This window comes from Alligator sinensis, unplaced genomic scaffold, assembly GCF_000455745.1.
Source record: "Alligator sinensis unplaced genomic scaffold, ASM45574v1 scaffold449_2, whole genome shotgun sequence".
In the NCBI taxonomy this organism is placed as follows: Eukaryota; Metazoa; Chordata; order Crocodylia; family Alligatoridae; genus Alligator; species Alligator sinensis.
The window spans coordinates 517,250-542,932 of record NW_005842831.1 but is presented as its reverse complement, the minus strand read 5'-3'; the positions used below and the strand labels follow the sequence as shown (position 1 = coordinate 542,932).

General features: G+C 53.6%; 2 protein-coding genes across 3 annotated transcripts in view; one reads left to right on the top strand and one right to left on the bottom strand.

Annotated features, from left to right (window-relative positions):
* Nucleotides 1-13,286, top strand: part of METTL26 (methyltransferase like 26) — a 29,050-nt gene extending 15,764 nt beyond the window's left edge. The window contains exons 1-6 of one of the 2 annotated variants that reach the window (XM_025191556.1): nucleotides 9-201; nucleotides 5,381-5,540; nucleotides 6,564-6,623; nucleotides 7,975-8,042; nucleotides 9,700-9,778; nucleotides 10,453-13,286. In XM_025191556.1, coding sequence (XP_025047341.1) covers nucleotides 5,484-5,540; nucleotides 6,564-6,623; nucleotides 7,975-8,042; nucleotides 9,700-9,778; nucleotides 10,453-10,500 — 312 coding nt within the window. In that variant the 5' untranslated portion in view covers nucleotides 9-201; nucleotides 5,381-5,483 and the 3' untranslated portion in view covers nucleotides 10,501-13,286. Of the gene's footprint in view, nucleotides 1-8; nucleotides 202-5,380; nucleotides 5,541-6,563; nucleotides 6,624-7,974; nucleotides 8,043-9,699; nucleotides 9,779-10,452 lie in introns of those variants that run through there. The other variant, XM_025191555.1, reaches the window with a different exon arrangement.
* A 117-nt stretch (nucleotides 13,287-13,403) lies between these two features.
* Nucleotides 13,404-21,976, bottom strand: WFIKKN1 (WAP, follistatin/kazal, immunoglobulin, kunitz and netrin domain containing 1). The gene is made up of 2 exons (XM_006035407.3): nucleotides 19,006-21,976; nucleotides 13,404-16,484 (listed from the first exon to the last, which is right to left on the bottom strand). Exons 1-2 carry the CDS (start codon nucleotides 19,249-19,251, stop codon nucleotides 14,991-14,993), a joined length of 1,740 nt encoding a protein of 579 aa, XP_006035469.1. The 5' UTR covers nucleotides 19,252-21,976; the 3' UTR covers nucleotides 13,404-14,990.
* Between the last annotated feature and the right edge of the window lie 3,707 nt (nucleotides 21,977-25,683).

The window sequence follows — 25,683 nt, the reverse complement described above, 5'->3', positions numbered from 1 at the left end:
GGGCCGGGAGCTCCGCTGCCCCGTGTCCTGCCCCCGGCGTGGTGGCGCCGCCCCGCACCAGCCTGCGCCGGGCGCTCCCGGTGCCTCCCGCCCGGCTCGGGACTGTCGCTGCCCCGCAGAGCCTCTTGCTCCCCACGCCCGTGCCGCCTCCTTCCAGCAGGCCCAAATTGGGCATCCAAAATCTTTACTCACGAAGTTAAGGTCAATCTCTCTTTTTTTCAAAGTTAGCTTCAGTTTTCCCACCTGTCAAATGGGAAACCAACCATTTCCTGGTGTTTGCAGGATGGTTTGAAGTGTCTTGTGTTCAAAATGAGGTTTGTAGCCGCCTTCTCACGGCAGAGAGGGCAGGCCTTTGCGTTTCCTTGTGGCTCTTCCCCTTTGGCCCACAGTGGGAGAAAGGCAGGTAGCAACCTTGTTGCAGGTAGCACATCATGTCAGTCTTTTCTGCCCTAGTGCAGGGGGGCTGGACCTGATGATCTCGGGGTCCCTTCCAGCCCCTAACATCTATGAATCTATGCCCCCTCTCCTTTGTTATACAGGCTACTGATTGCATTGCTGTACGTCTTGGGCAAACAATAGACTCCATTAGGCGGGTTCTGATCTTGCCAGCTCTGAGTGATGTATCCTCCCTTTTTAATGAGCAACTCTTTGCAGCAGAGTCAGGTGTTGGTGCTGTGCTGCCCTAGGGTCCTTTGAAGCAGAGAGGTTCCCAGCTCCTGTACGATGGAGAAACTCCTAAGAGCTGTTCTTGTTAGGACTGCAGTAGCCATGGGGCATGCAAAGGCAGGCTGTTGTGGACCCATCCAGCAGGGCAAGGTGGCGTCTGTAGTTGCTGTTCTGCTGGTCTTAGTTTTCCCCAGCTTGCAACAAGATGTGTGGGGGTGGTTGCCTTCCTCTATATTGTGGGGCATGGCCCTTTTCCTGGGATCTTCCAAATGCATGCTAAGCAACTATTTCCCTGTTGTTGCAGTGGCAGGGCATGGGCACTGCCTTTGTTTCTCTGCCTTTTACCAATGTCATGTCACAGTTTGGATAGCCTTTGTTGCAGTGGGGGTAGAGGTTCGCGGTGGTGATGAGGGGTTCCTGTGTTGCTGATTGCCTGTGAAGGTAGGGGCTGCATTTGACGGGCCAGGATGCCCCTCCCTGTTCTACACTCCTGTGTCTTCAGCTGGCCAGGGTCAGCACTGACCTGCTGCTGCTCTCAAATGACTGGAGATCAGCTAGTATCCTCTAACTCAGGGCTTCCCAAAGTTTTTTTGTCATGGCCTGGCAAACTGCAGCCTGGAAGTGGCTGTGGCCTGGCAAACCACAGCCCAGCAGTCACAGCCGATCGTGGCCAGAATTTCTGGCTGGAAGACAGGTAAGGACACCCCCACCCCTGGGCAGGGGGGTGAGCCAAACCCTGGGCTGCCGCGGGCCCTGCAGGAGGAGCTGTGGCCTCTCCACCCAGCTCTGGGGGGGGCCATGGTTTGCCGGTCCGTGGCCACTTCTGATCTGGCAGCCTGCCTGCTGTGGCCTGGCACCAGGCCATGGCCTGGGGACTGAGAACCCCTGCTGTAACTCCCTGATGCCGCTCATAGGTGATTTGACCTCCATTCTGGGATAGGTCCTCCCTTGGGGTATCCAAACCCAAGTTCCAGGACAGTCCCCTCCTCCTTTGACCTGGAAAGAATATAGAGGATGAAAATCCAGTATCCCTGGATTGTCCCTGGATTGGGACTTGGTGAAATTAGAGGTTCCTTTTTGGCTTTACTCCTGGCCTGCTCAATGAGCTTGGGCCTCAGTTTCTCTCTTCCTTAGTTTCTCCATCTGTAAAACGGGTGGTGATACAGATTTTGGTCAAGCTCTTTGTAATTAATAGGTGGAGAGATTTGTGGGAGAGCTGCATGGTGTTCTGTATGGGAGCAGTGTTAGGAGGCCACAGCTGGAAGCAGAAGCCTGTGGTAGAGGTGTGACACAGTTGTGGAGTAGTAGGGAGGCTCTGGGAGCTCCCCTCTGAAATACAGGCTCACTTTCAAAAGTTATTCCCAGCAATCTGTAGGGGGCTGTCTTTCTCCTCTGTGGATTGCACTGGAGGTTTGACACCCTTCAAAGAATCTGGCAGCACTTTGGTTGAGAATCACTGTAGTAGAGAAAGGACAATTCCAGGGAGAGACTTGCATCTTGGGTTTCTCCTTTAATGAACACTGGTATTTATTATCAACAGCATTTTCTTCTGAGTGATATAGATCCTTACCGTCCCAGCTTTCACCTCCTTCCTGCAATGGGTGTGAGTTTCCAAGTCTCCTCCCTAAAGCCCAGGTCATGGAGCTTGTCACTTTTACAATGTCCAAGCATCCTTTCAAATTCTTGCCTCACTGCCAGACAGTGACACGGTGTGTCTATATGAGGCGTTTACTGCAGAATAGACTAATCGCTCCTCAGTAAAGGTCTTAGCATCCACATGTGCAGGGCTATTAGGCTGGAGTAAACTAATAAACTCTGCAGCAGGGTAGTACTTCTAAATACAAATCCTTTTAAATATAAAGATATACAAGTATTTTTACTTTGCAGCAGTGCATGTGTAGACACTGATACAGCTGGTTGGGGCACCTTGTGACCTAGCCAGCCCCTTTGCAGTATGTTGAGCTGGGTTCAAGCAACTCCGGGCTGCTCTGATCCAGCTCAATGCGCTGCGGTCCCAGGAACAATAAACTCCGATGTGATATGCGCCGGAGTTTATTGCCTCGCATTAATATGTACATGTAGAAGCGCCAACTCAGACATGCCTAGCACTCGATTGACATGTAGAGTCTGTCAGACCCAGGTTACAAGGAAATTCTTGTGGCTGCTGTGGAAGAGTTGCTCTGCTCTGTGCATCCCCATGCCTGCATGCTCACACATGCCTGCATGTCTAGTGGTGCCTATGCACAAGCGCTGAGGCTGCTCCAATGCACTTGAATTCAAGCATGTTGGAGCAGACTTGATTAATTGAGTCTGTTGGAGTGTGGCAGTTACTACACTCCAGCAATCTCTTGTGTATCAGCATCCCTGTGCTTAAAAATGGTGGTGGGGCCCTTGAACTAAAGTTTGTTGAATGAGTTTTAATTCAAACACTCCCGCTGTCATTTTTAAGCACGGGGATGCTGATACAGGAGACACAGCAGTGCTTTAATTAGAGTAACTCTTGGAACTGGCCTAATTAGAGCACTGCCCTCCCCAACCTCAGAGCACGTGTAAAAGTACCCTAGATGTTTGCATTCTGCTGTCTGTGCTTGACTGGTTGCCCTGGGAAAGGCATAGACAGCACCGTGTGTGTGAGCAAACCCAGCCTTCTTGGACTCAACATTGGACTGAGAATAAGACCTGAGCAGCCATGCTGGGTCTGGCCCCTTCTGCTTCAGCAGTGTGGTCCTGTGGCTGCCAGGCCTGTGCCTGGGGTGGGATGGATGTGAGATCCCAGCTTGTCCCACACAGACCTGCCTCTGTATAACTCCTAGGATGCAGGTATTTGGGCTCTGCTTATCCGTGCCTCATAGCTATGGATGGAGATGGATGGGCCCTAATTCACCTGCCTCTTGGGTGTCTGCTTGCACTGATACCAAGGCTGTGAAATGCACGGCTGTTATGGGCGTGACATAATGACAGGTGGTTCAAAGCAATAGGGCACTAGCATCCTACGAAGTCTGGTGCATGGAGTCTTCTTGATGTTGCTGAGCCTCATTGTTCTTTCCACACCTTCCCACCCCAGCTGGTAGCTCTGTGGTTAGGGGCCATACACGGCATCTCACAGGTTCTATAAACTTGATCAGCTTGGCAGGTTTCTTTGCTTTTATGTATTACATTTGTCCCCCTGATCTCCTACTCAACCCATCTGCCTTGGAGTAAAGATTTCACAGATTTCAAAGCACTGAATAGCTCTTGGGTGGGGCTGAGGAAGCCAGTACCTCCTATTGGAAGGATGGTCCTGGTGGTAAGGGTCTGGCCTGGGACTTGGGAGAGCTGGGTAGGTTTGTGGCACTGCCACAGACTCCCTTTGTGACCTGGGACAAGGCCTTTGGTCTCCACTTTGCTGTGTACCAGTGTGCCCCCTCCACAGTTTCTCTTCACTGAGCTGCACTGCAGGGTGGCCAGGGGAGAGGGCTTGGGGTGAGAGCATTGAGGTTGGGTTTGACTCTGCTCTGACTTCAGAGCACTTAGAGCATTTGAAAGCCCTGCCCTAAATTCATCTGGAGGAGAGCAATTCCCAGCACAGACCCCAGTGCCACAGCTGTTCTCCTCAGTGCAGGAAACCTGGGGCTGAGTGGGCCCTGGAGATCGAATGTCCCTTTCTCCTCAGGTGCTCTGTCCAGGGCTGGGGTGAGGCATACTGAAAGTCTATACCCATGCTTGTGGGAATCAGCATCCATTCCCTAGGCCCATTACTCCAGCTGCATCTTTTGACATGGTGTTAGTGTCCATGAGTGCTCAGACATCAGACTTTCTCTGTGTCGGGGACCAGGGAGGTCATGTTCTCTGTGTGTTTAAACCAGAGCTGTTCAGTGTGTGAGTGGGACTTGGCTGCCTTGGGAAACATTGGTTGATTCTATGTGATGGTGATGGTCACAGTAATATGCTAGTTGAGGAAGCCATGAACATGAAATGCTATAGCTGGGTCCTGGAGACACAGACCTTGCATTTCAAAGCCGTGTGGGCCCTGTGAATGAGTGAAATGAGCTGGTTTCTGGTGCCTTGGTTCACTGGTCCTTGTTACAGGTGCTAGCTCTGCGGTGAGACTACCTGTCGCCCCTTCTGCCTTGTGGCCCAATCCCAGTCCTGTTGGCACTATTGGGAGTGATGCCAGGCTGTAGACTGGTTGAATGAACACCCAGAGAGCCAAACCCAGCCCTGTAAGTGCCTGCTGTCATAGGCCCCTGTCCCTGTTTAAGCAGATGGAGAATTTGATGTCCCATGCAGTGTAGTGCAGCTCTGTAGTCAGCCTGGAGTTTAGGCTTCAAGCCTAGCTTTGCCATGAAGAAACCAGCCTAAGGACCATATAGAGAAAGGAAGGGCTTAGGGCTGAGGAACTAAACTGGCACCTGGAGATCTGGTGTCAGCCAGCTTTGGCACAGGCTCCAGTCATTCTCTTCTCAGTTCACCTTTGTCTTGCTCTGCCTTTACTGTCTTCTGGCTAGCTCTCTGGGAATGCTCTCTTCTGTAGGTACAGCACTGAGCACAGTGGGGTGTTGGGGCATGTGAATGGTGGCTATCTTGGGTTGGAATCCCCATGGCTGGGTGGGGAATGGCTGGTGCTGGGGGTTGTCTGTGGGTAGGATCTGACTGCATTGGTTCTTCCAGCTCCACTGTGGATGGGGATGTGGCATGTCCCTCAGCATGAACCATCTCCTTTCTCCCTTGGCAGTATCTCTGCATACATCGCAGAAGAGAAGCCCTCAAATGTGCTGCCGCCAATTCACCTGGATGCATCTCAGAGCTGGGAGGCATGGGGCGTGAGGCCTGTCTCAATGGATATCATCGTCAACATCAATATGATCCACATCACACCAGTGATTTGCACTGAGGTGAGAGGCTGTCCTGGCCCTAATCCCTCACCTGGGGCTGTGGGAACCCCCTGGCCACAGGCTGAGCCCCTTGGAGCTGGGCACATACCCCACTTCTCTGGTCTTCTTTGGGCAGTCAGGTAATCCAGACTACACAAATCAGTGGTGCCATGTAGTGGGTGTAGGTGCATAGTTCCCCTGAGTATAGACCTCCTACAGTTGGTCCCTGTTAGTAGCAACAGGTTGGTGGCATGGTGCTGTGTTGCTGTTGTGGGGAGTGTCATCAAAACAAAGTAGTGAAAAGGATGCCCGCAAGCAGCTGTTGCTCTTAACAAGTGTTATGGCAATGGGTGCTGAGTGTGTTGACTCTCCTGTGGCACTCTTCATTCTTTGATCTTGAAGCACTTCCCAGATGTTAATGAGTGCAGTCTGACATGCTCCTTTGGGACACATCTGTATTGCTATTCCCTTTGGGCAGATGGGGGAACTGAGGCAGGTGACATCTGAAGTGACCTGCTTAAGGTCCTGACTCCCCATCCCATAGTTGAGCTCTAAAACCATCCTTGGGTGGGGCGGGGATTTGGGCTCTCTTCCCTATTGGATAAGTTTCTTGCAGTCTCCCAGGGGTGTGTGCAGGATCCCAGTGTAGACCAGGATGACTTGAAGTTGGACTGATTCTAAGTCCCCCTTCCCTTGCTGATGCTGAAATCCTCCCCCCACCCCAAATTGCTTGCATGCTTTAATATGGCCACAAATGGGATTTTATGGGGTGTATGATGCATGTCAGAAATGTGGCAGGAAATCCTCTTGTCCTCCAAGCAGGGCATGAAGCCTTGCTGTTCTGACCATGCTGGGAATACCTCAGCTGGACTGGCTCATTCAGCCCCCAGAGATGAGGGAAAGGGTGGGGAATGAAAGGAACATCAATAACCATGGAGACCAGGAAACAGACTTGGAAGGGTCCTGGCTATGAGGAATGTCTTGCAGGCCCAAATCCCTTGTTCCTGGCTCTGTGCCATGTATTGTGCCTGTTTGTTTTCTCAGGGCTTGTTCAAAGGAGCAGGGAAGGTGCTGAAGCCCCAGGGTGTGCTGTTTACCTATGGGGTAAGTGATTGCTCCCAGGCTGGGCACAACTTACTGGACTGGGTGCCCTCAGCCTGCTATCAGACTGGGGCTGCATTGCTTTGTGCAGTTGTGGCTACCGCCTCATCGAGACCCAGGGAGGGAGGGGGAGGTTATCCTGAGGTAGTGAGGAGTGGAGTGGCTCTAGTGGTCATGAGGGGTGAGTGGTCCCTTTCACTGGAGCTCCCTGCTAGTTGAGAGCACGGCTGCTAATGCTGCATCTCTGTCCCAGGGAACTAGGGTTTGGGACCACAACCAGCACTGGTAGCCAGAGCACATGGTATCATTGGAGACAGCAAATTCTGGGCTTGCGCTTGGATGTGCCACCTGGTGGCAAAACCATGTTACATCCCTGGTGACTGCTCATGGTATGCTGCTGGGGGGAAGGAAGATTCTTCGCTCTACTCGCACCATGAGGGGTGGTCTGGCTGGCTCTGAGGGTCACACTGTTGAGAGAGCTCAGCACAATGGTGCCAAGTCCTTTGACAGCCTGGCCCTGATCATGAGTATTGAGCTTCAGATATTGCCCCTGGGTCCTTTCCAACCTGCCTGCTGCCCTCACACACAAGGCCTTTTACTCTGCATATGGGATGGCCCTGTGAGGGACTACCAGGAGCCTACATACTGGGGACATGCTTTTCCCCCCTGCTGTTTTTGATTCTTTTCTGTTCACTAATATGTCCTGTCCACTGCCCTTGGAGTACTCTTAAGCCCTGAAGAACTTTGGCCTTGCAGATCTGATGTCGGGCAAGCTGTTATCAGCAGGCCTCTGGTGCAGACAGTGAAACTCTGGCCTGGAGATATGAGGACTTGAGGTCCAAGACTTGGCCGGCCCAGGGTTTAACTCCAAGGGTAGCCTTACTCCCTGGGGGAGGGACATCCTGCCCCAAACTCTTTACATACACATTCAGAGCTCAGCCCCACCATTCCCAGCTTGGCCTGAGCAGTGGGTAATTGGTGAATCCAGTTCTGACTGGTGACTTTGCTGGATGTCTCATTAGTCCTGGGTGGAAGGGGTTGCCTGGTCTGAGGAGGGAGAAGGCCAAGGGGTGGGAAGTCCTCTCTCAGGCTCCTCCTCAGGCAGCATCTGCACAGAAAGATCTAAGGACTCCGTAGTTTAGGACTACATGGTCTCAAGACAGGTTCTGCCCGTCTACTAGGGTCTGCGAGGAAGAGAGCATTGACCTATTTTATCTTTATTCTCTGACTTCTTCCCTTCTGGTGTTTGGGGGTGTGGGCTCACATCTGATCACACCCAGTCTGTGGCATGCAGGTGCTTGAGGTGCCCGCAATGAGTCCAGTTTCTAATGAGTCCCTTCTTTGTGTCCCTCAGCCCTATGCCATCAATGGGCAGATCAGCCCACAGAGCAACGTGGACTTCGATCATGCTCTGAGGCAGAGGTAGGGGGGCTGGGGCCGGGGCTGTGGTGGGAGCAGGAGGTGGACAGACCTGGCAGCTCCCACTGTGGAATGAGAGGAGGGGTTTGCTGGTGCTGAAGTGGGGCCATCCTTGCAGTGAGCGACTGCAAAGATCTAGGCCCCTTTTGCCTGGGCTGAGGGGAGAGAAAGGGCCCCAGCATGGTGAGGGCAGTACACTTCTCCCAGAGCATGTCCATGCCACTTTTCTTGAATGTGGTAGCATCTCCAGGTGAGAACCACTGTTGTTGCTGCCTCAACTTATTTGGTGCTTCTTAACCAGGTGCTGCTGCCTCCAGGTGAACCTGCCCCACGCACTTCCTGCTGCATTAGAGCTCTTGTGATTGAACTGACTTGGACCAAAAATGAAAGGAACCTGGGGGTAATAATAGACCACAGTATGAATATGAGCTGGCAGTGCAATGCTGTAACCTGTAGGGCAAATAACACTCTGGCATGCATCAATCAGTGCATCTCCAGCAAAAGCAAGGAGGTGATTTTTCCGCTTTACTCAGCACTGGTGAGACCGCAGCTGGAGTACTGCATCCAGTTCTGAGCACCGCACTTTAACAAGTACATGGACAAGCTTGAGAGAGTCCAAAGAAGAGCCACCTGTATGATCATGAAAAGGCTGAGGGATCTGAGACTCTTCAGCCTGAGGAAAAGAAGGTTGAGAGGGGACCTGGTATCAGCTTACCACTACACTAGGGGAGTACATCAAGGGCTCAGTGAGCAACTGTTCACCAGGGCACCCGAGGGGAAAACCAGGATTAATGACCATAAACTCCTGGAAGATCTATTCAGGCTTAACATTAGGAAAAACTTCACAGTCAGGGTGCCCAGATTGTGGAATAACCTCCCTCCAGAGGTGGTGCAATCACCTACCTTGGAAATCTTCAAGAGGAGACTGGACAGTCACTTTGCTGGGGTCACCTGACCCCCAGTTGTCTTTCCTGCTTGATCTTCCAAGGTCCCTTCTGGCCTTACAATCTACAAATCGGCGTAAAGCAGGCAGGAGCTGCCTCATGCTTTGCCTGTTTCTGGAAGGAGTGCGAAGGAAAAGCTGCATGTGGGTGGAACTGCCCTAGGTGCCTCTGTTTCTGGGAGGAGAATGGCAGGGGCTGGAGCAGGAAGGGCCTGAGGCAGTTTTACCTGGCTGCTGCAGCCACAGCAGCTCCTGATATGTCACAGCATCCCTGAGGGGGTTTTGTGGCACCCTGGTTGAGAACCACTTATCTAGGGACAGCCAGCTCCAAAGGAGCCCTAGATTCATGGGGCAGGGCTCTGCAGGTCCCCTGTCATGCATTTGAAATGACACCTGCTGGCTTTGAGGCATCCTCATGGCTGCTTGTCCCCTGGATGCAGGGATGAGTCACATTCTTGCCATAGTGCATTACTCATGGTTCCCCTTGCCCAACCACCACCCAGACTCCCCAATCCTGAGAGCCCCCAGGCAGGAGATCCTGAGGGGAGCTGCAGATTCTTTGGAGAAACACTGTGGGGGAGAGGCTGTTCCTGAACCCAGTGCTCTTATAGGAGAGCCAGCCCTCAGCTTCCTGGAAAATCCCCTGTGGTGAGAGGCTGGATTGAACCATCTCCTTGCCAAGGCAGGAATGACATATCTGGTTTCTTTCCTTGGCAGGAACCCGGCCTGGGGTCTTCGGGACATAGCTTGGCTGCAGCAGTTGGCTGAGGCCAACGGGATGTGCCTGGAGATGATGGTACATGCTCTGCCCTGGATTCCCTCCCTGCATCAGGCCCACCCACAGAGTCTGGGGTCTCTCAGGGAGGGGGTGACCCCACCTCTTCACTGAGTGCCTTGGTGTCTCCTTGCCAGAGATGGTCCTGGGTTGGGGTTAGACCCCGGGATGAGGTGCAGCAGGGTGTGCAGTAGGGAGGGGTGAGGAGGCTCTAAGGCAGTTCCCAGCCCCTCCAGGTCAATGGGCTGGCATATAGAGGTGCCTGCTCTGCTCACCACCACCACCGCTGGGTAACGTGCCTCTTGGTGCCCTGCTCTACAACTCAGTCCCTGCCTCTGGGGGAAGGATCACTCCCTCTCCCCAGCAGGAGTCTGAGCCTGTCCTCTTTCTGGTATCCCTATGGGTAAATGGAGCAGAACTTCCTCTTCTCTGCTCTCATGGCATTTTTAGAGGCCTAAAATTTGGTGGTTGTGGAAGAGGCAGGGCTAGAGTTAATGCAAGCTCCCTGCAACACAACCTGAGCTGAAGCAGGTGGGGAACTCCCTTTCTCCCCTTCCCTCCAACCAGAGCTGCTGGCTCCAAACTATCCAAGCCACAACAGTGCTTGCAGCTCTGGGCCTGGCTGGGAAACCAGATCTCTCAGTAGCTCGTCTCAGTGCAGGTGCAGTCCTCTGACCCTGGCTTTGTGCTTCTAGGTGGACATGCCAGTGAACAACAAGTGTCTTATCTTCCGCAAGCAGTGACCCCCTGTCCCAGCCTCTGCTCCAGAACTGCCTTCTGCTTACCTGGAATCAACTGCATGTCAGTGTCTGTGATGCTCTGTGTGGCTTGTGATGTCCCCAGGGTGCTGGAAGAGTTTCTGTGGGGGCAACCCCCAGCTGAAAACTTGGCAGCAGGACTGCTGTGTGGGAAGTATGGGTATTACTGACCCCCTGCTGTCTGTTCTGGAAGCCCTTTGGGGATGGGACCATTCAGGCAGGCTCTCTATTGCACTCTTGCCTGCTCCCCTGCTTCTGCCCCCGTGAGCTATGTTTCACACCCTTAATGCAGCTGCCCATAGTCAGGCCCTAAGTGTTGATGGGTCCAAGGAAGAGCAAACCACATGGTTTGGGTCACCTCCCAGCCCTGAGGTAGGCCTAGCCCAGCCTCAGCCCTCTCCATTGACTATTTCAGATCTCCCACAAGCCTCCTTTTCTTTATAGTTCTTTAGTTCTTCTGCCTGTGCCTGCCTTCCCCTAAGGGCCAGTTTCTCTGACTCTGCTGAAGGTACAGTGGGCTTCATGGCTGTGGGTCCCTAGAACAGGGGTTTTCAGCCTTTGGGGTCAGCGTACCCCTGGTGGCCAAACAAAGAGCGGGGGGGAGTGGGTGCACAGCCGAACACGGAGTGGTGGCAGATGCTGTGTGCAAGCTTGCCCTGCGTCTGGCAGGCAGTGCAGGATGGTGTGTGGCATCACTTTGTCCCTGCCCGACCCTGTGTACCCCCTAGGGCAGGGGTTGTCAACTGGTAGCACGCGAGAAGGCCCTAGGGGGTACGTGCGGGCGAGGGAAACGAAGCACTGCCACGCACCATCCTGTGCTACTGTGCAGGCACCACCCACCCATCCAGATGCTAGACGTGAGGGAAGCTCGCACACGGCAGCCCCCCCGCACCCCCCCACATCTGGCAGCCAGGGGTGCACCGATCCAAAAAGGTTGAAAACCCCTGCTCTAGGGTCTTCTCAAGTACCCCAGAGGTACACATACCCCTCATTGACAACTGCTGCCCCAGAAGATTGAACCACTTAGGTAGGGACCCAGTGGAGGTGGGTGCCTTATATTAAGCATCCCAAGTTTTAGTATTCCAGCCTTTTCTCCTTAGGAGCTAAGGCAGCACGTTGAAGTGCCTGGCAGCAGGCACCCCCCTTCCAAACACTGCCCCGTGGCTCCTAGTGCTGAAGGGATTGAAATGCACCCGGCCAGCTGGTGTGCTGGTCTGAATCTCCCCACCAGGGGGCAGCAACTCTTCAGAGGACATCCCTGTTGGTTGGGGGAGAACCGGGACCTCTGAACAGCCCTACCCCGCAATGCAGCGTGTGGGCAGCCCACGGCTCACAAACAGGTGTCAAAGAAAAAGACCTTGTTTCCAGTGGGGAAAGAGGTGGTTTTGATGTAGAAACGATATCCTGTCACATTGATGAAGTGTTCATCCAAATTGGGGCTGAAAAATAGGGGTGGGAGTTTCAGCCATGTGGGTGCATCAGGAGCACCAGTCCCATTAGGTACCCAAGGGACTCGTGGTCCCAAAACACTGGGCACTTTTGGAAATTGCAGCTTTGCTCCCTTGTAAAAGCAATGTCCAGCAGCTGCAGAATGACTATGTGGGGTGATGGTTCCCTCCAGTGGTTGAGCTAGAGCATTGCAGTGGGCTTCAGCCCAAAAGAGGGCTGGGTGGTTGCTGAGGAGATGGCCCTGTGGAAAGATGTATGCTGCTGTGCTCATGCCCTCTCATGGGGACCTGGCCTTTGGCCCAGTAGATACATGCCTGTTGCTGGTTTCTTCCTGAGCTGACTGGTGTGTGGTGTTTGTCCAGCCCTAATGCTGAGCTTTGACCCTGGGTTGCCAGGAGGCCCATGGGGCTGGTGCGATACTCAAAAGGTCAGTGTAAGGATAGTGTTTTGGGTTGACCAAGGGTCTCCATTAGCCCAGGCCAGGCCTCTTTCTCCTGGCAGCCATGTGTGTATGAGGGAGTGAGGGGCCTGTAGTTCCTCAGTAATATATGCAAATATATATATACTGACATGGGGTGGAGGTGCTGCCAGCAGAAAGGGGTGGGGGAGGTGGCGTTCTGGCCATCCACCTCTGCTCCTCTCTGCCCCCTCCATCCCAGTCTCAGCCTTGCTTTAGCCCAGCCTGCAGATGACTCATGGTTTTCTGGTCCTGAGTCCCCAAGCAGGAGCCAGTACTTTGAGGCTCTGGCAGGGGAGGGGGCTAGTATCTTATGCCATGTCAAGCCCTCTCTGATAAGGTCAGAGTGACCAGCAGCCACAGGTCCACAGCACTGACCCTCGCTGAGCCCATCTTGGGTAGTGTCAGCAGAGAGGACACAGGAGCTAGGCCTCCTCTCTCAGCCCTAGAGGAAGGAGGCTCAGCCCCACTGACGGAAGGAAGCTTATCCTCTGCTTTAGCTGCAGCCTGAGAGGGGCTTCCTTTTAACAGAATAACCAAGGAAGGCTAATGAAGGCACGATGGTCCATTGAGCAGACCACTGGGGACTCAGGAGACCTAGGCTTTATTTCAGACTCTGGTCCTGCCCTGCTGGGGTACCTGGGGCTGTTGCATCCCTGCTCTGGGCCTTGGGGTCCTCAGTGGGTCCAGCAGGAAGAGCCACAGAGCTTGGGATCCTGCGCGTGGGAACGTACCGTACGAGATCACTGGTGTCTGCACAGTATCCCTCAGAAGCCTCTTGTGACAAAATCTGTTGCTGCCACAAGAGCCCTGTTCATAGTTTTATTTCTGGCCATTCTCCAAATAAAATCCTGTCTGGTTTTCACTCTGTGGCCTTGGTGTCTTTGTCACAAGCAGGCTGGATCAGGCCAGCCCTGCAGTCCCTAAAGCTTCCTACCCCAAACAAGTTGTACCTCCAGGCTGGCATTGCCCAGTGCCCTGGGGTGGGGGAAGAGGTAGGGGCTGTTTGCCTCTGCTGGCAGTACAGGTTTGAGATCTAGCACATTTCAGTTGGGAACAGTGCAGGGGGAATGGATTACTGATCTGCATCTCCTGTCCCACCTTGTCAGCTCATCCCATGCTGCTGAAATCGGTAGCTGGAAGAGCCAGTTTCTCCCATGCAGTGAAGCAGAAATCTGAGGCCCACAAATTATAGGAGTTGCCTGCCTTTCACTCTTGTCCCCCACTCAGTCCTCCTGACTGCAGGGCAGCTGCCTCCAGGCTGTTCTCTCTATAACACCCTTTGTAGCTCAGTCTGTTGCTAACTAAAGCCCTTGCCTGGTTACTTGCTCTTCCCTATGGGAAGCTCAAGGGGAGCCTTTCCCAGAAACACTGCTTCCAAAGCAAGGTCCACAGGTAGGAGACAAGGGGTTCCCTCTTGCTGGGGTGCTTGCAACACCTTAGGAAGCTGCCCCAGGAAGAGTTCTGCAGTGCAAGCAAGGGCTTTCTGGACCCACCCAGCCATGAGCTGTGCTATGTATGAGTCTATGTGGACGAGCTCAGTGCCTGGTTAGACAGCTCTCCATGAATGGGCTCTCCGTGAATGTAGCATCCAGCTCTAGCCAGCCACTAAGCTGAGCTGCCCTGTGCATACATTAGAGCAGCAAACTTAGTTTATAGGAGTTAGAGCATGGCCAGCCCTTGCATGGGTTCTGCTATGGTAGAACAGCACCAGGGAGCCTCACTGAACAAGAGCTGAGTGCATTTGCAGCCCTGGTGTTTCTTGTCCAGCAGGGGACCATCACACCCAAAGCTGAGCAAGGTTCCCACAGGAGCTGCATTCTTTATTACCAGGGAAGGGATGGACAAGCCTGTTGGACCCCACCCAGCAAATGGAGCGTGACACCAGCTAATGAACACCCCAGCCCCCCTGCCTGGTCAGTGCTAGCAGTCTGAGGGGTCTTTCTCCCCACTGCTATCAGGGGAGTTCTGCTGGGGATGATTTTGCCTCCCATGCTCTGGGCCTGAATCTTCCTACTGCAGATGAGTAGGGGACCATGCCTTGTGATGAGCAGGATCTCACAACCTCTGTATACAGGCACGGTGCCTAGCGCTAGCCTATTGGGTAGGGTCAGAGCCCTGGGGCTAATACAAGGCTCTGAGGAGGGGAGATACTCAGCTTCATAAGGATAATGTTTTTTATTCAGAGTCAGGACTTGGCAAGTTACATGGACAAGACATACGGACACATAAATTACAGTCAGACACAGGTAGTTACTGAGCTCATCACCATGGAACAAAGTGGGAACAAAAAAAACCAATCCAATCAACCAAACATTACAAAATAAACTACTGGTCCATCGTGGTGTCCTGAGGTCTCTGGGTTTGGGATAGACCACTCTGAGGGCCTTGGGATGCTGGAAACAGGCAGCTAACCATGATCCCAGGGCTGGCTCCATGATCACTCCATGATCCCAGGGCTGGCTCGTAACTGGCTAGTTGGAGAGATGAAGGCTGGGTTGTCTATTTGGCTGGATGCCCTGTACAGAGATGCCCCCCTGGCTGCACCTGCGGAGGGAACACTGCTATGCTAGTCCTGGAACCTGTTAAGCAGCTCACAAGTTTTCTTCTCAATCAACTCATAGATCTTCTTCACTCGTTTGTCGTTGGCGGCCCGGACGTAGCTGTTGGGGTCCAGCACAGCCATGCCATCATGAACCTCTCCCATGATGATGAGTGGCCCGTCCTCTGTGGTCATGTTGGGGCAAGGGCAACTCCAGTCCATGTCAGTCAAGGTCACTTCCAGGTACTTGATGTTGAAGAACTTGAGGCCCATCTTCTCATCCTTGAGGACATCCTCCAGGGCGAAGCGGGCGATGCCAGAGTCCTGGTCCTCAATGATCTCCATGAGGCGGCCTACGATGGCAAAGTCACTGCGGCAGAGGCTCAGCACCATCTTGCTCTTCAGGCGGCAGGCCTTGCACTGGAGGGTCTTTGGGAAGGGGCAGACATCCTCGCAGCTCTCCTTGCTCTCGAAGTTGTTGTCATTGCCCTCACAGCCACCATAGACAAAGGAGTGGCACTGCTTCATGAGGTGGTTGTAGGCCCAACGAGCCTCCCAGTTTTTGCAGGGGCCTTGCACCATGGGGAGCAGACACATGTTGACGGCGCTGCTCACGCAGGCTGAGCGACACTCCTCATAGGTCTCAAAGTGGTTCTGGTTGGCACCACAGCCACCATAGCGGAAGGTGATGCAGGAGCCCTTCTTGGGGTCGAAGTGCCAGCGCACCTGCCGGGCCTCGCAGTCCTGCTTGTCTGGCTCCTTCAGGCACTCGGTGTTGGGGAATTGCTGGGTGCTGGGAGTGCGAGGCTCCCCGCTGGAGTGCTCCCTCTTGATGACAGAGAGGGGAAAGTCAGCACGGAGGAGCCCGGCAGAGTTCCTGGCTGTGCAGGTGTAGATGCCAGCATCCTCATATTGAGCATTGTAGATGACCAACTGGCCAATGTTGGTGACCACCACATTGCCATACATCTGGTCAGGCCGCATGATGAAGTTCTCCTGGTGGTCACTCTGCTTCTCCCAGGTGATGTCTGGCCGGGGCCGGCCACTCACATCACAGTGGAAGCTCACAGTGCCACCCATGTAGACTGACTGGTGGAAGGGGTTGTTGTAGAGGGCAGGTGGGATGGGTACCTCGGCAGCAGCCCCAGGGGTGGGCCGGGCTGTGGTCTCTAGGGGCACCGGGCTGGTGTTGGGCCAGGTGAAGATGTACTTGCAAGGCACCACGGTGAGGCTGATGCCCCGGATGCAGGCCTCAGCATCCATGTAGCACTTGTTGTAGTAGGTGAGCCCATCTGAGGCGCAAGTGAAATTGGGCTCCTTCTCGCAGCGATCCTTGCATTTGCAGATGGGCTGCCCGTCCCAGATGTCGCAGTCTGAGCCCTGCTGGGTGCACACAAAGCTCTCACATGTGGCCTCCTGTGCCAGCTCCAGGGAGGAGAGGCTCCCATCGGCATAGCGGGCTGCTACACAGCTCCGCAACCCACAGACATTGGTGCAGCATTTCTCAAAGCCTTCACAGTCCTGGGGGTGAGGGGGAGAGGGGAGAAGTGGGAACAGCAGCAGCATTAGAACCATTGCAGGCTGGCATCCTCCCTGCTGCCAGCACCCTGCTCTTACCCCAGTGCACTTCCACTTCCTACTTATGAGTCACTTCCACCTGCTTCTGGAATGCAGCTACCCCTGAGGTGGAACATGGCATCTTTAACAGCACACAGAAACACTGAGGCATGGGTTAAGTCAGGAAAACCCCACAGCTATGAAACACTACAGAGGAGACTCAGGATACAGAATAATGGCCTTGGGGCAGGGAACAGTAGTTAACATCCCTCCTTTCTTGGGGAAGCCCCCCCGAACATTGCTGCTAGGGATATGGCCCTGCCTCCCCTACACAGGTCAGCTGTCTAGCCAGGTGGACTCAAAAGGTAGAGTGCCACTTACTGCCTAGCAGTTCTGCAGGAGCAGCAGGGCCTGGCACTGCCTTGCTCAGCCCACAGGCTTTAGTGACAAATCCTGAGACATACTGAGAAGAGGTATGCAATTCAGAGCAAGAAGTCAGGAGGTCATGCTCTGTGAAGTGATTTAAGAGTGCTAATAATAGTCCCGATGAATAGAGCCGCTGCCCTTCCCACCCATGGCTCCAGGCTCATGTTACAACAGGAACAGCTCCATGGCGTATGTCCCACCACTCTCTCTATTTATACATGGGGAGGGAAGCCAAGGTCTGCACAAGGAACCAGTGGCAGAGTTGGGAATCACCCTAGATGCCTGACTCTCAGTCACTCATCGCTTGTCTTCCTGGGGATTCATGTATCTCTAGTATACAGCTGCTTTTCCCTGCTCAAGGAGCCAACAGCCCATCACAGGACCAGGCTGCAGGAGCGTGGGACCTGCAGGTTCAGTGAAGCCAGGCTCCATGGGACGTGGGGTCTGTACCAGACAAACCTAAGTTGCTCCAGATAGGGACAGCATGGGGGGGGGAAATGGAGATGCCCCTTCAAATGCTCTTGAGCTAGGTGGGACTGGGGGAACTCTGGAATGGACACAGAAATACTTTGATAGGAAACACTTCTCTGCAGTTACTGTTGCTCAGGAAGCTGGAGAGGCACGGCTATGTTTTGGAAGGGAGTGTGGTGCTGGCAGTCTGGCAGGGAGTGCAACTCCCCCTTGTTTCAAAGACAAGCAGGAGCCAAAGCTGGCTCCCAGCATCTCAGCATCTCCCCAGGCATTGCAGCTGGTTCTTGGGGCACCCCCATGCTGGGGTGGGCTGTGATGCACCCCTGTGAGGAGAAGGCAGTTCCCCTCCCTGCTGATGTGCAAGAGAGGCTGGACATGAAGGATGCAGGGATGGGGCTTTTATCTGACATGGAGCTGGAAGATCCATTATTGCAGAGTCAGCAAGGGAAGGGACTGGGGGGGTCTGGACTCTCTTCTATGTCTAGCTACTGACACTGTTCTTTAGATGCAATACAGCAGCATGTGGAAACCCCAAGCTAGAGTGAGGCTCCATTGTGCAAGGCTACAAGGAGAGGGTCTCTGCCCATAACTGCCTGAATGCTACACAGACAAAGGTGGGAGGGGCAGATGGCTGGCTCCTGGGCACAGGTCCTGGCTGAGCTCCTGACATCCAAACTAGTGCTCTGCCTAGGGCAGCCCACTGTCTCTCCCCTGCAGACCTAAGCAAAATGCTGTGTGCTGGGAATCAAGGTGCACTGCACTTCAGCTTGCCACCACATGATACAAACCCAATGCCAGTTCAAGGCCAGAAGTGGCTGTCACTTCCTCCCGGTTGAACGCATTTCCACAGTCCCCCAGTGCTGATGAGGCTGTGCAGGGAACCTCTGGGACCAGGCCCCTGGGTCCAGCCTCCTGCTTCCATCCCATGCATTTAGCCCTTTTGCTCCAGTCTGATCAGTGAGTGGCTGCTGCTGGGCTATTCAACATCTCTGCCTCGAGCCCACATTTGCTAGCCTCACTGTAAGGCCTTCATTAATATATCTCACTCCCAGGCACACGTTTCAATCAGACACTTAGCATCCCTCTCAATGCTGCTTGAGTGAAACTGGCCAGCAGCCCCAATGCCCGTGGGGACTGCAATCCCCTCCTGCAGTCAGTGCACAGAGCAGCTCCCTGGAGGGACGGGGGTGCACATGGAAACAGAGCAGCACCTGGCCCCACCCCACAAGTCCCTGCACATGCAGCTGCCCATCATTGTGCCCAGGAGCAAGTGGGCACAGGCTTGTGGAAGTCCTGCAGGATCAGGCCTGGCACCTCAGCTCTAGGCAGGACATCCCTGGAAAGCCTGGGTGACAGGACTGCAGGTGGGGGAGTTGCCCAAGCCTTCAGGCCAATCCCAGCCATCCTCACCCCCCTCCCACATGGCTCTTGCTAATGCAGTTAGGGTAGGATAGTAAGCAATGAAGAATAAACCGCCCCCCACTTGGCCTTTCCTCAGAGGGTGGCTGCAGTGCCCCCTCTGCCAGGGCCTCTATGGGGCCGTGCATGCACTGGGCCCAGCCCCTCTGGGGAGGAGAGCAGGGCTCACCTGGTCCGTGTGGCACTCCCGCTCACAGGTGCTCTGGGCATCCACCCACAGGTTGGGGTTCAGCTGGTTGGGGCATACCCCCAGGTGGCTCATTCTGATTGGCTGGAGGCTGGCCCCCTCTGCCAGGACAGACAGGAGAGCCAAGACAAGTGCTGCCAGCATGGGGTCTGGCTGGCTTGCCCCTGCGAGCTTCCGCTTCCCTTTTTTCCTCTTCAGCCCCCGGCCTCCGAAACTCCAGAGAGGCATCGGTCTGCCCCTGGCTCTCCGGGCAGGAGGTCTCTCCGCCGGGTGTGCTCCCTCTCACGCAGAAACACTCACATTCACTGAGCCAGGCGATCACGTGCAGTGCTCTCGAGTTCCCCGCTCTAGTGTGCCCAGTGCCCAGTGGGCATGTTACCCACAGGCACGACGCCCGATGCCGGGCTCCGTTTCATGCCTCGTTCTCTGCTGGCAGCAGCCTGCAGCGCTCTGTGCTGATCATCTCCCAGCGCAGGAGTCCAAAGAGATCCCAGCATGAGCAGTTCCAGGTGGGGGCCTTACAAGAGGAGACACATCCCCCAATTTCTGGGAACGAATCAGTCCATGTGGTTCCCAAGTGCCATCCAACTTCATCCAGTTGGCTTGCCAAGGAGCTTTCTAAATCCCAGGCTCAGGGGGGCTTTGGCTTTACAGCCACAGCTTTCAACGCGCCCTTAACCCTCTTGGGCTTGTTAAGCTGCAGAGTATCAACAGACAACACAAATAAACTGACTCAGAGCCCGCGGAGCCGGAAAGCTGGTCTGGGGTGTGCATGTGTGTCTGTCTGTGGGGTGGGGGTGGGAGAGGAGGGAGGGAAGTTTGTAATCTGAATCCCCTCCCTCGCACTGATGTGTCTGGGTGTTTGGAATGGAAAAGCCACTGACCTCAGACTCTAACCCCGTCTGAGCTGATCGACTGGGCAAACAGTGGGAGAAGATCAAAGGCAGAATGTGTGGAGCCTCCAAAGAGAGAGAGAAAGGAGGGAAAAAGCCCAGCCCAGGGAGCGAATTCTTTCGGGATGAGAAAATGGCCAGAGCACTCTGTCCATCTGGAGGGGATTGACCAAGCCAGGCCCTGTAGCACTTGGGCAAGCCCAGACCTTGTACCAGGTGCCTGCAGTGTTGCTGCTCTGTTGTCCTTGCTTCCTTTGCACTGGCCAGCTCTTTGTTGGAAATGGCTCCAGGGAGGGTTCAGGGCCAGGGAGCACCTGGGAGCGCCTGCAGCAATAAGTACAGCGTGAGAACTTGGCCAGGGCAGAGCTCAGGAGTGAGGAGATGACCTCCAGTGTCATGGGGCGCTGGGTGTCAGACCAGTGCTCTCACTCCCTCCTTCTCTGCCGAGCACAGAGCCCAGCATCCACTGGTGCCACCAGTTCCTGAGAGAAGACACTGTAGTCAGGGGCAGAAGGGCAGGGAAAGTAGCTCTGCACTTCGGTATTGACAGGGCCAGGGAAGCAAAACATCACAAAATAACCCGCTTCCAGAGGTTGCAGTTTATTGTTATGCTGCTAATCCCAAACCCACTCACAGAGATCCCAGGGGGCTCCATTGAAAGCTGCAGTCCTGGGAGCCAGAGGAGACAGACCCCTGCCATGTTACCAAGGCATAACTCTTTGCAAGCTTGAGCTCTGGGCACAAAAGGCTGGCTCCTATCAGTTCCCACATGGCGCACACATGGGCCCAACCTCCCCAGCAACACTTGGAAAAGGTAGTAAGGTAGTGTTGTTTTGCAGGCCATTCACACCCGGGGTGGGGGGGGTGTCAATGGGACTGGGGTTCCTCCAGGCACCCTTGCATTGTGTGTTCACCCACCAGTCTCCCTGCTCAGGGCTCAGAGAGGTCAATGGTTTTAGCCCCACTGGAATAAGGAAGTTGGCGGGAGGGGGAAGGGCGTGAGCAGGGAGAGTCAACCCGAGCCCGGAGTGCTGCATTTCAGAGCATGGCCACAAGCTCAGACGAAAGGGGAAACCACCCATCCCAAGGGCCTCATCCTCCTGACTCACGTTGTCTTAGTTAGGGGCTGAGCATAAGGGCTATCTATGGTGCTGAGCTCCACAGCGGATGTGGGGACACCTAATGGAGAGGCCCAGGCTGGTGAGACACACGGCATACAACGCGCCTGTCTCAGTGACTCCAGATGAGGAGATGGCCTGGAAAAGCCTCTCCTGTCTGGAGATTTAAAAAAAAATATATATTTCATGTTCCAGGTCAAATTAGCCAAATCACTTCCAAATTATATCAACTGAACGGAATGCAATCGTTCCAAAAACCATATTGATTAAGCAGGCAGAACTTAATTGTTCTAAACACCATGTATAGTGCTACAACCGGCGAGCATCCACCATCCCAGACCTATCACCCTGGGACTTCAGATACTCCTAAATCCATTGGCAGGCATCCTATGTGCAGGCCCAAGCCCAGAGGTCTTGGGGTTCAGATGGCTCCAAATACTACAGGCAAGCATCCTCCATCCCAGACTCTTTAGTCCGGGACTTCAGATACTCTCTACACTCAACCTTAGACCACAAAAGGCCAGGAAGATCTAATGCAACTACAGTAAGAATGCTGTGGGAGACCATATCCAGTCAGCCTCACCTCAGTCCCTGAAAAAATCATGGAGCAGATCCTGAAGGAATCCATTTCTAAGGACTTGGAGGAGAAAAAGGTGATTAGGACCAGTCAGCATGGATTCACCTGGGGCAAATCGTGCCTGACCAGCCTAATTGCCTTCTATGATGAGATGACTGGCTCTGTAGATGCAGGGACACTGGTGGATGTGGTGTACCTTGACTTAAGCAAGGCTTTTGATATGGTCTCCCACAGCATTCTCACAAGCAAGCTTGAGGAAGTATGGCCTGGATGAATAGACTATAAGGTGGATAGAAAACTGGCTGGACCATTGGCCTCAGAGAGTAGTAATCAATGGCTCAATGTCTAGTTGACAGCCAGTATCAAGTGGAATGCCTCAGGGGGTGGTCCTGGGGCCGGTTTTGTGCAAGATCTTCATCAACAACCTGGAAGATGGCATAAAGTGCACCCTCAACAAGTTGTCAGATGACACCAAGCTGGGGGGAGTAGTAGATACACTGGAAGGTAGGGCTAGGATTCAGTGACTTACACAAATTGGAGGATTGGTCCTAAAGGAATCTCATGTCATGAGGTTCAACAAGGACAAGTGCAAAGTCCTGTACTTAGGACAGAACAATCCCATGCACCGGTACAGGCTGGGGGCTGACTGGGTGGGCAGCAGCTCTGAAGAAAAGGACCTGGGGGTTACAGTGGACAATAAGCTGAATCTGAGCCAGCAGTGTGCCCTTGCTGCCAAGAAGGCTAATGACATAATGGGCTGCATTGGCAGGTGTGTTGCCAGTAGGTAGGGAAGGGATTATTCCCCTCTATTGAGCACTGATAAGGCCTCATCTGGAGTACTGTGTTCAGTTTTGGGCCCCCACTACAGAAAGGATGTGGACAAATTGGAGAGAGTCCAGCGGAGGACAACCAAAAAGGATGAGGGAGCTGGGGGCATAACTTATGAGGAGAGGCTGAAGGAACCAGGCTTATTTAGTCTAGATAAGAGAAGACCGAGGGGGAATTTAACAGCAGCCTTCAACTAGCTGAAGCAGGGTTCAAAACAGGATGAAGCTAGACTGGTCTCAGTGGTGGCAGATGACAGAACAAGGAGGAATTGTCTCAAGTTGCAGCAAAGGAAGTTTAGGTTAGATATTAGGGGGGGTAGGAGGGTAGTAAAACACTAGAACAGGTTACCCAGAGAGGTGGTGGAAGCTGCATCCTTGGAGGTTTTCAAAAACATGAAGATTTTCAAAACCTGGCTAGACAAAGCTTTGGCTGGGATGATTTCATAGATTTCATAGATTTCATAGACATCAGGGCTGGAACGGACCTCGGAAGATCATCGAGTCCAGCCCCCCGCCCAAAGGGCAGGAAGTCAGCTGGGGTCATAGGATCCCAGCAAGATAAGCATCCAGTTTCATCTTGAAGGTGTTCAATGAAGGCGCTTGAACCACCTCCGGTGGCAGGCTGTTCCAGACCTTGGGGGCTCGGACAGTAAAGAAGTTCTTCCTTATGTCCAGCCTGAAACGATCTTGAAGTAGTTTGTGACCATTCGACCTCGTCATCCCTTGGGGCGCTCTGGTGAACAAACGTTCCCCCAGATGCTGGTGGTCACCCCTGATAAACTTGTAGGTGGCCATCAGATCACCCCTGAGCCTGCGCTTTTTCAGGCTAAAGAGCCCCAGGGCTCTCAGCCTGTCATCGTAGGGTCTGCTTCCCTGACCTCTGATCATGTGCGTGGCTCTTCTCTGGACTCTCTCAAGCTTCTCCACATCCTTTTTGAATTGTGGAGCCCAAAACTGGACACAGTACTCCAGCTGCGGCCTCACTAAGGCCGAGTACAGGGGGAGAATGACGTCCCGGGATTTGCTTGAGAAGCATCTATGGATGCAAGCCAGCGTTTTGGTCGCTTTACTAGCCGCCGCATCGCATTGCAGGCTCATGTTCATCTTGTGGTCAATGATGACCCCCAAGTCTCTTTCTTCCATAGTGCTAGCCAACATAGCACTGCCGAGCCTATAAGGATGATCTAGTTGGGAATGGTCCTGCTTTGAGCAGGAGGTTGGAGTAGAGGACTTTTGACATTGACGACACGTAGGGGGTGGACGCGGGTGCATGTGCACCCCCTGAGACTGACAGTTGCCGCTCGCCACCCCATCTGCACCCCGCTGCTGATATTGCTGCAGCCACCTGCAGGCGACCCCCGCTTGGCCTGCCTTTGCTGCTGACATCAGCGTGGCCCCCTGCAGGCAGTCCCCTGCTCACCACCGCCTGCAGGTGGTCGCCGTGCCCCCCAGCCTCGGGAGGCATGAGGCACTCATGACTCCTGAGGTCCCTTCCAACCCTAACTTTCTATGATTCTATGATTTGCAGATGAGGAAACATGGGGAGGCAGGGACATGGCCAAGGTCCCATAACAAAAGCACTAGCAGAGACAAGAACAGACCCCCTGCCCCTCCCCCGCATTCTCTGCATTTACCCCAAGACTCCCCTTCCTTAAGTGAGGCAAACTCTGCCCCGCTTCCACACCACCCATTCAGTTCTTCACTCCTTCCATTTAGATCTGTCTTATTCTCACTGATGAGAGGTTTTGCACTGAGAACTCCAGCCTTAATTTGGGTGAGCTCCAGACCCCTCCATCCTTACTAGACAGGGAGCAAGGGGGCAGGGAAATCAAAGCCAGCCTCATTTCAGACACTGGATTTCATGCTACCATTTTACATAAGCACTTTTCATATTTAAAAAAACCTGTAAATAATTAACCATAGGAGGTAGTAATAAATACATTGTACTTGTGAAGTGCCAGTCTGGGTTGGACCTGAGGTCTCTCTGGCTCTGTGCCTGGTCTCTGATGGTGCCAGCACTACCAGATGCTTACACACCTTCGAGTATTTGCCTGTTGATTGCTCAGAGAAAAGCACAAGAATCATAGAATTTTGGTATTAAAAGGGACCTTTAGGGTCACATAGTTCAGCCCCCAAAGAAGCACCTCAGTACTAAGAACTGCTAGCCTATTCCTAGGCCTTTTCAGCAGTAGATAGCAAAGCACTTTGCAAAGGAGGTCAGTGCCAATGTACCCTTTTTCACAGCTGGGTAAACTGAGGCACAAAGCAGTGAAGTGATTTGGCCAAGAGCATAGCTCCCATTGCCACTTTTACCCTATTTTAATCCTGAGGAGTCAGGGATTAGCCAAAGCATATGGTTTTATCCCCTGTGCAAATGTTTCACTAGCAGTAACTGCTCTGGCTCTCTTCTGAGCCTGTGGTTGACCTTTTCCTAAGTCAGAGTTTGTCAAACCGTGGAATTTTCCATGCCTGAAAAAATGCCCATTTTTCAAAACATGGTTTCAGTCCAGTCCAGCCTGAACCCAACACCTCAGAGTTGATTGGCAACTAGAAATGCTGAAAAATGTGCTATGGAACCACAGACACAAGGCGTTCCAAGAAGGGATCCTGCTGCCCAGTCCCCTGGCTGCTACTGGCACTGGGTGGCTGTCCCAGAATACTGACCCTGGAAACCCATCCCAGAGACACCAGGTTCCTGGCTCTGCAGAGTGGTGCCTGGTAGCCCTGGAGTTCAGTACTTCTGGGCTCCATGCAGCAGGTGCAAGAGTCCAGACTCAGTGCCCCAGTTTTAGCCGTCTGCCATGACTGCCAGACTCCTGTGATTCTGGGCCAGGGTGCCTGGAAATCATAAGCAGCTCTTGCCATGTCCAGCTGTAACATTAAGAGCTAAGCGTTGGTTGGGAAACAGGGAGGCTGGAAGCCCTGGCATGGTACTTCTTCTGCCTTGAAGCAGCGAACTGGGAGCTGTGGTCCCTGTCAGCCCCCATAAGGCACCTGCAGGTGCCAGACATCCAGCTCCCCATAGTAACTCTGCAGGGGTATGGGCAAAGGAATCTGTTTTGTTGGAAAATTTGGAGTCAGCTCCACTTTGAATCTGGCTGAGCAAGATTGTAACAGATCCAGGACTGCTTGAGATGTCACCGCTGTCCTTATTTACAGCCACATAATGCTTGCATTCCCCAGTCAAGACTGGGGCTGTCATGCTTGGCAACATCCCAATTCAGAAGGACCCAAGAAGCTGGTGT

Bases quoted from the DNA above. Each gene is read 5' to 3' on its own strand.
- WFIKKN1 (XM_006035407.3), bottom strand. From the start codon at position 19,251: ATGCCTCTCTGGAGTTTCGGAGGCCGGGGGCTGAAGAGGAAAAAAGGG. The intron at 16,485-19,005 runs GTGAGCCCTGCT...CCTCACCCCCAG, and splicing joins GGGAGTGCCACACGGACCAG to GACTGTGAAGGCTTTGAGAA.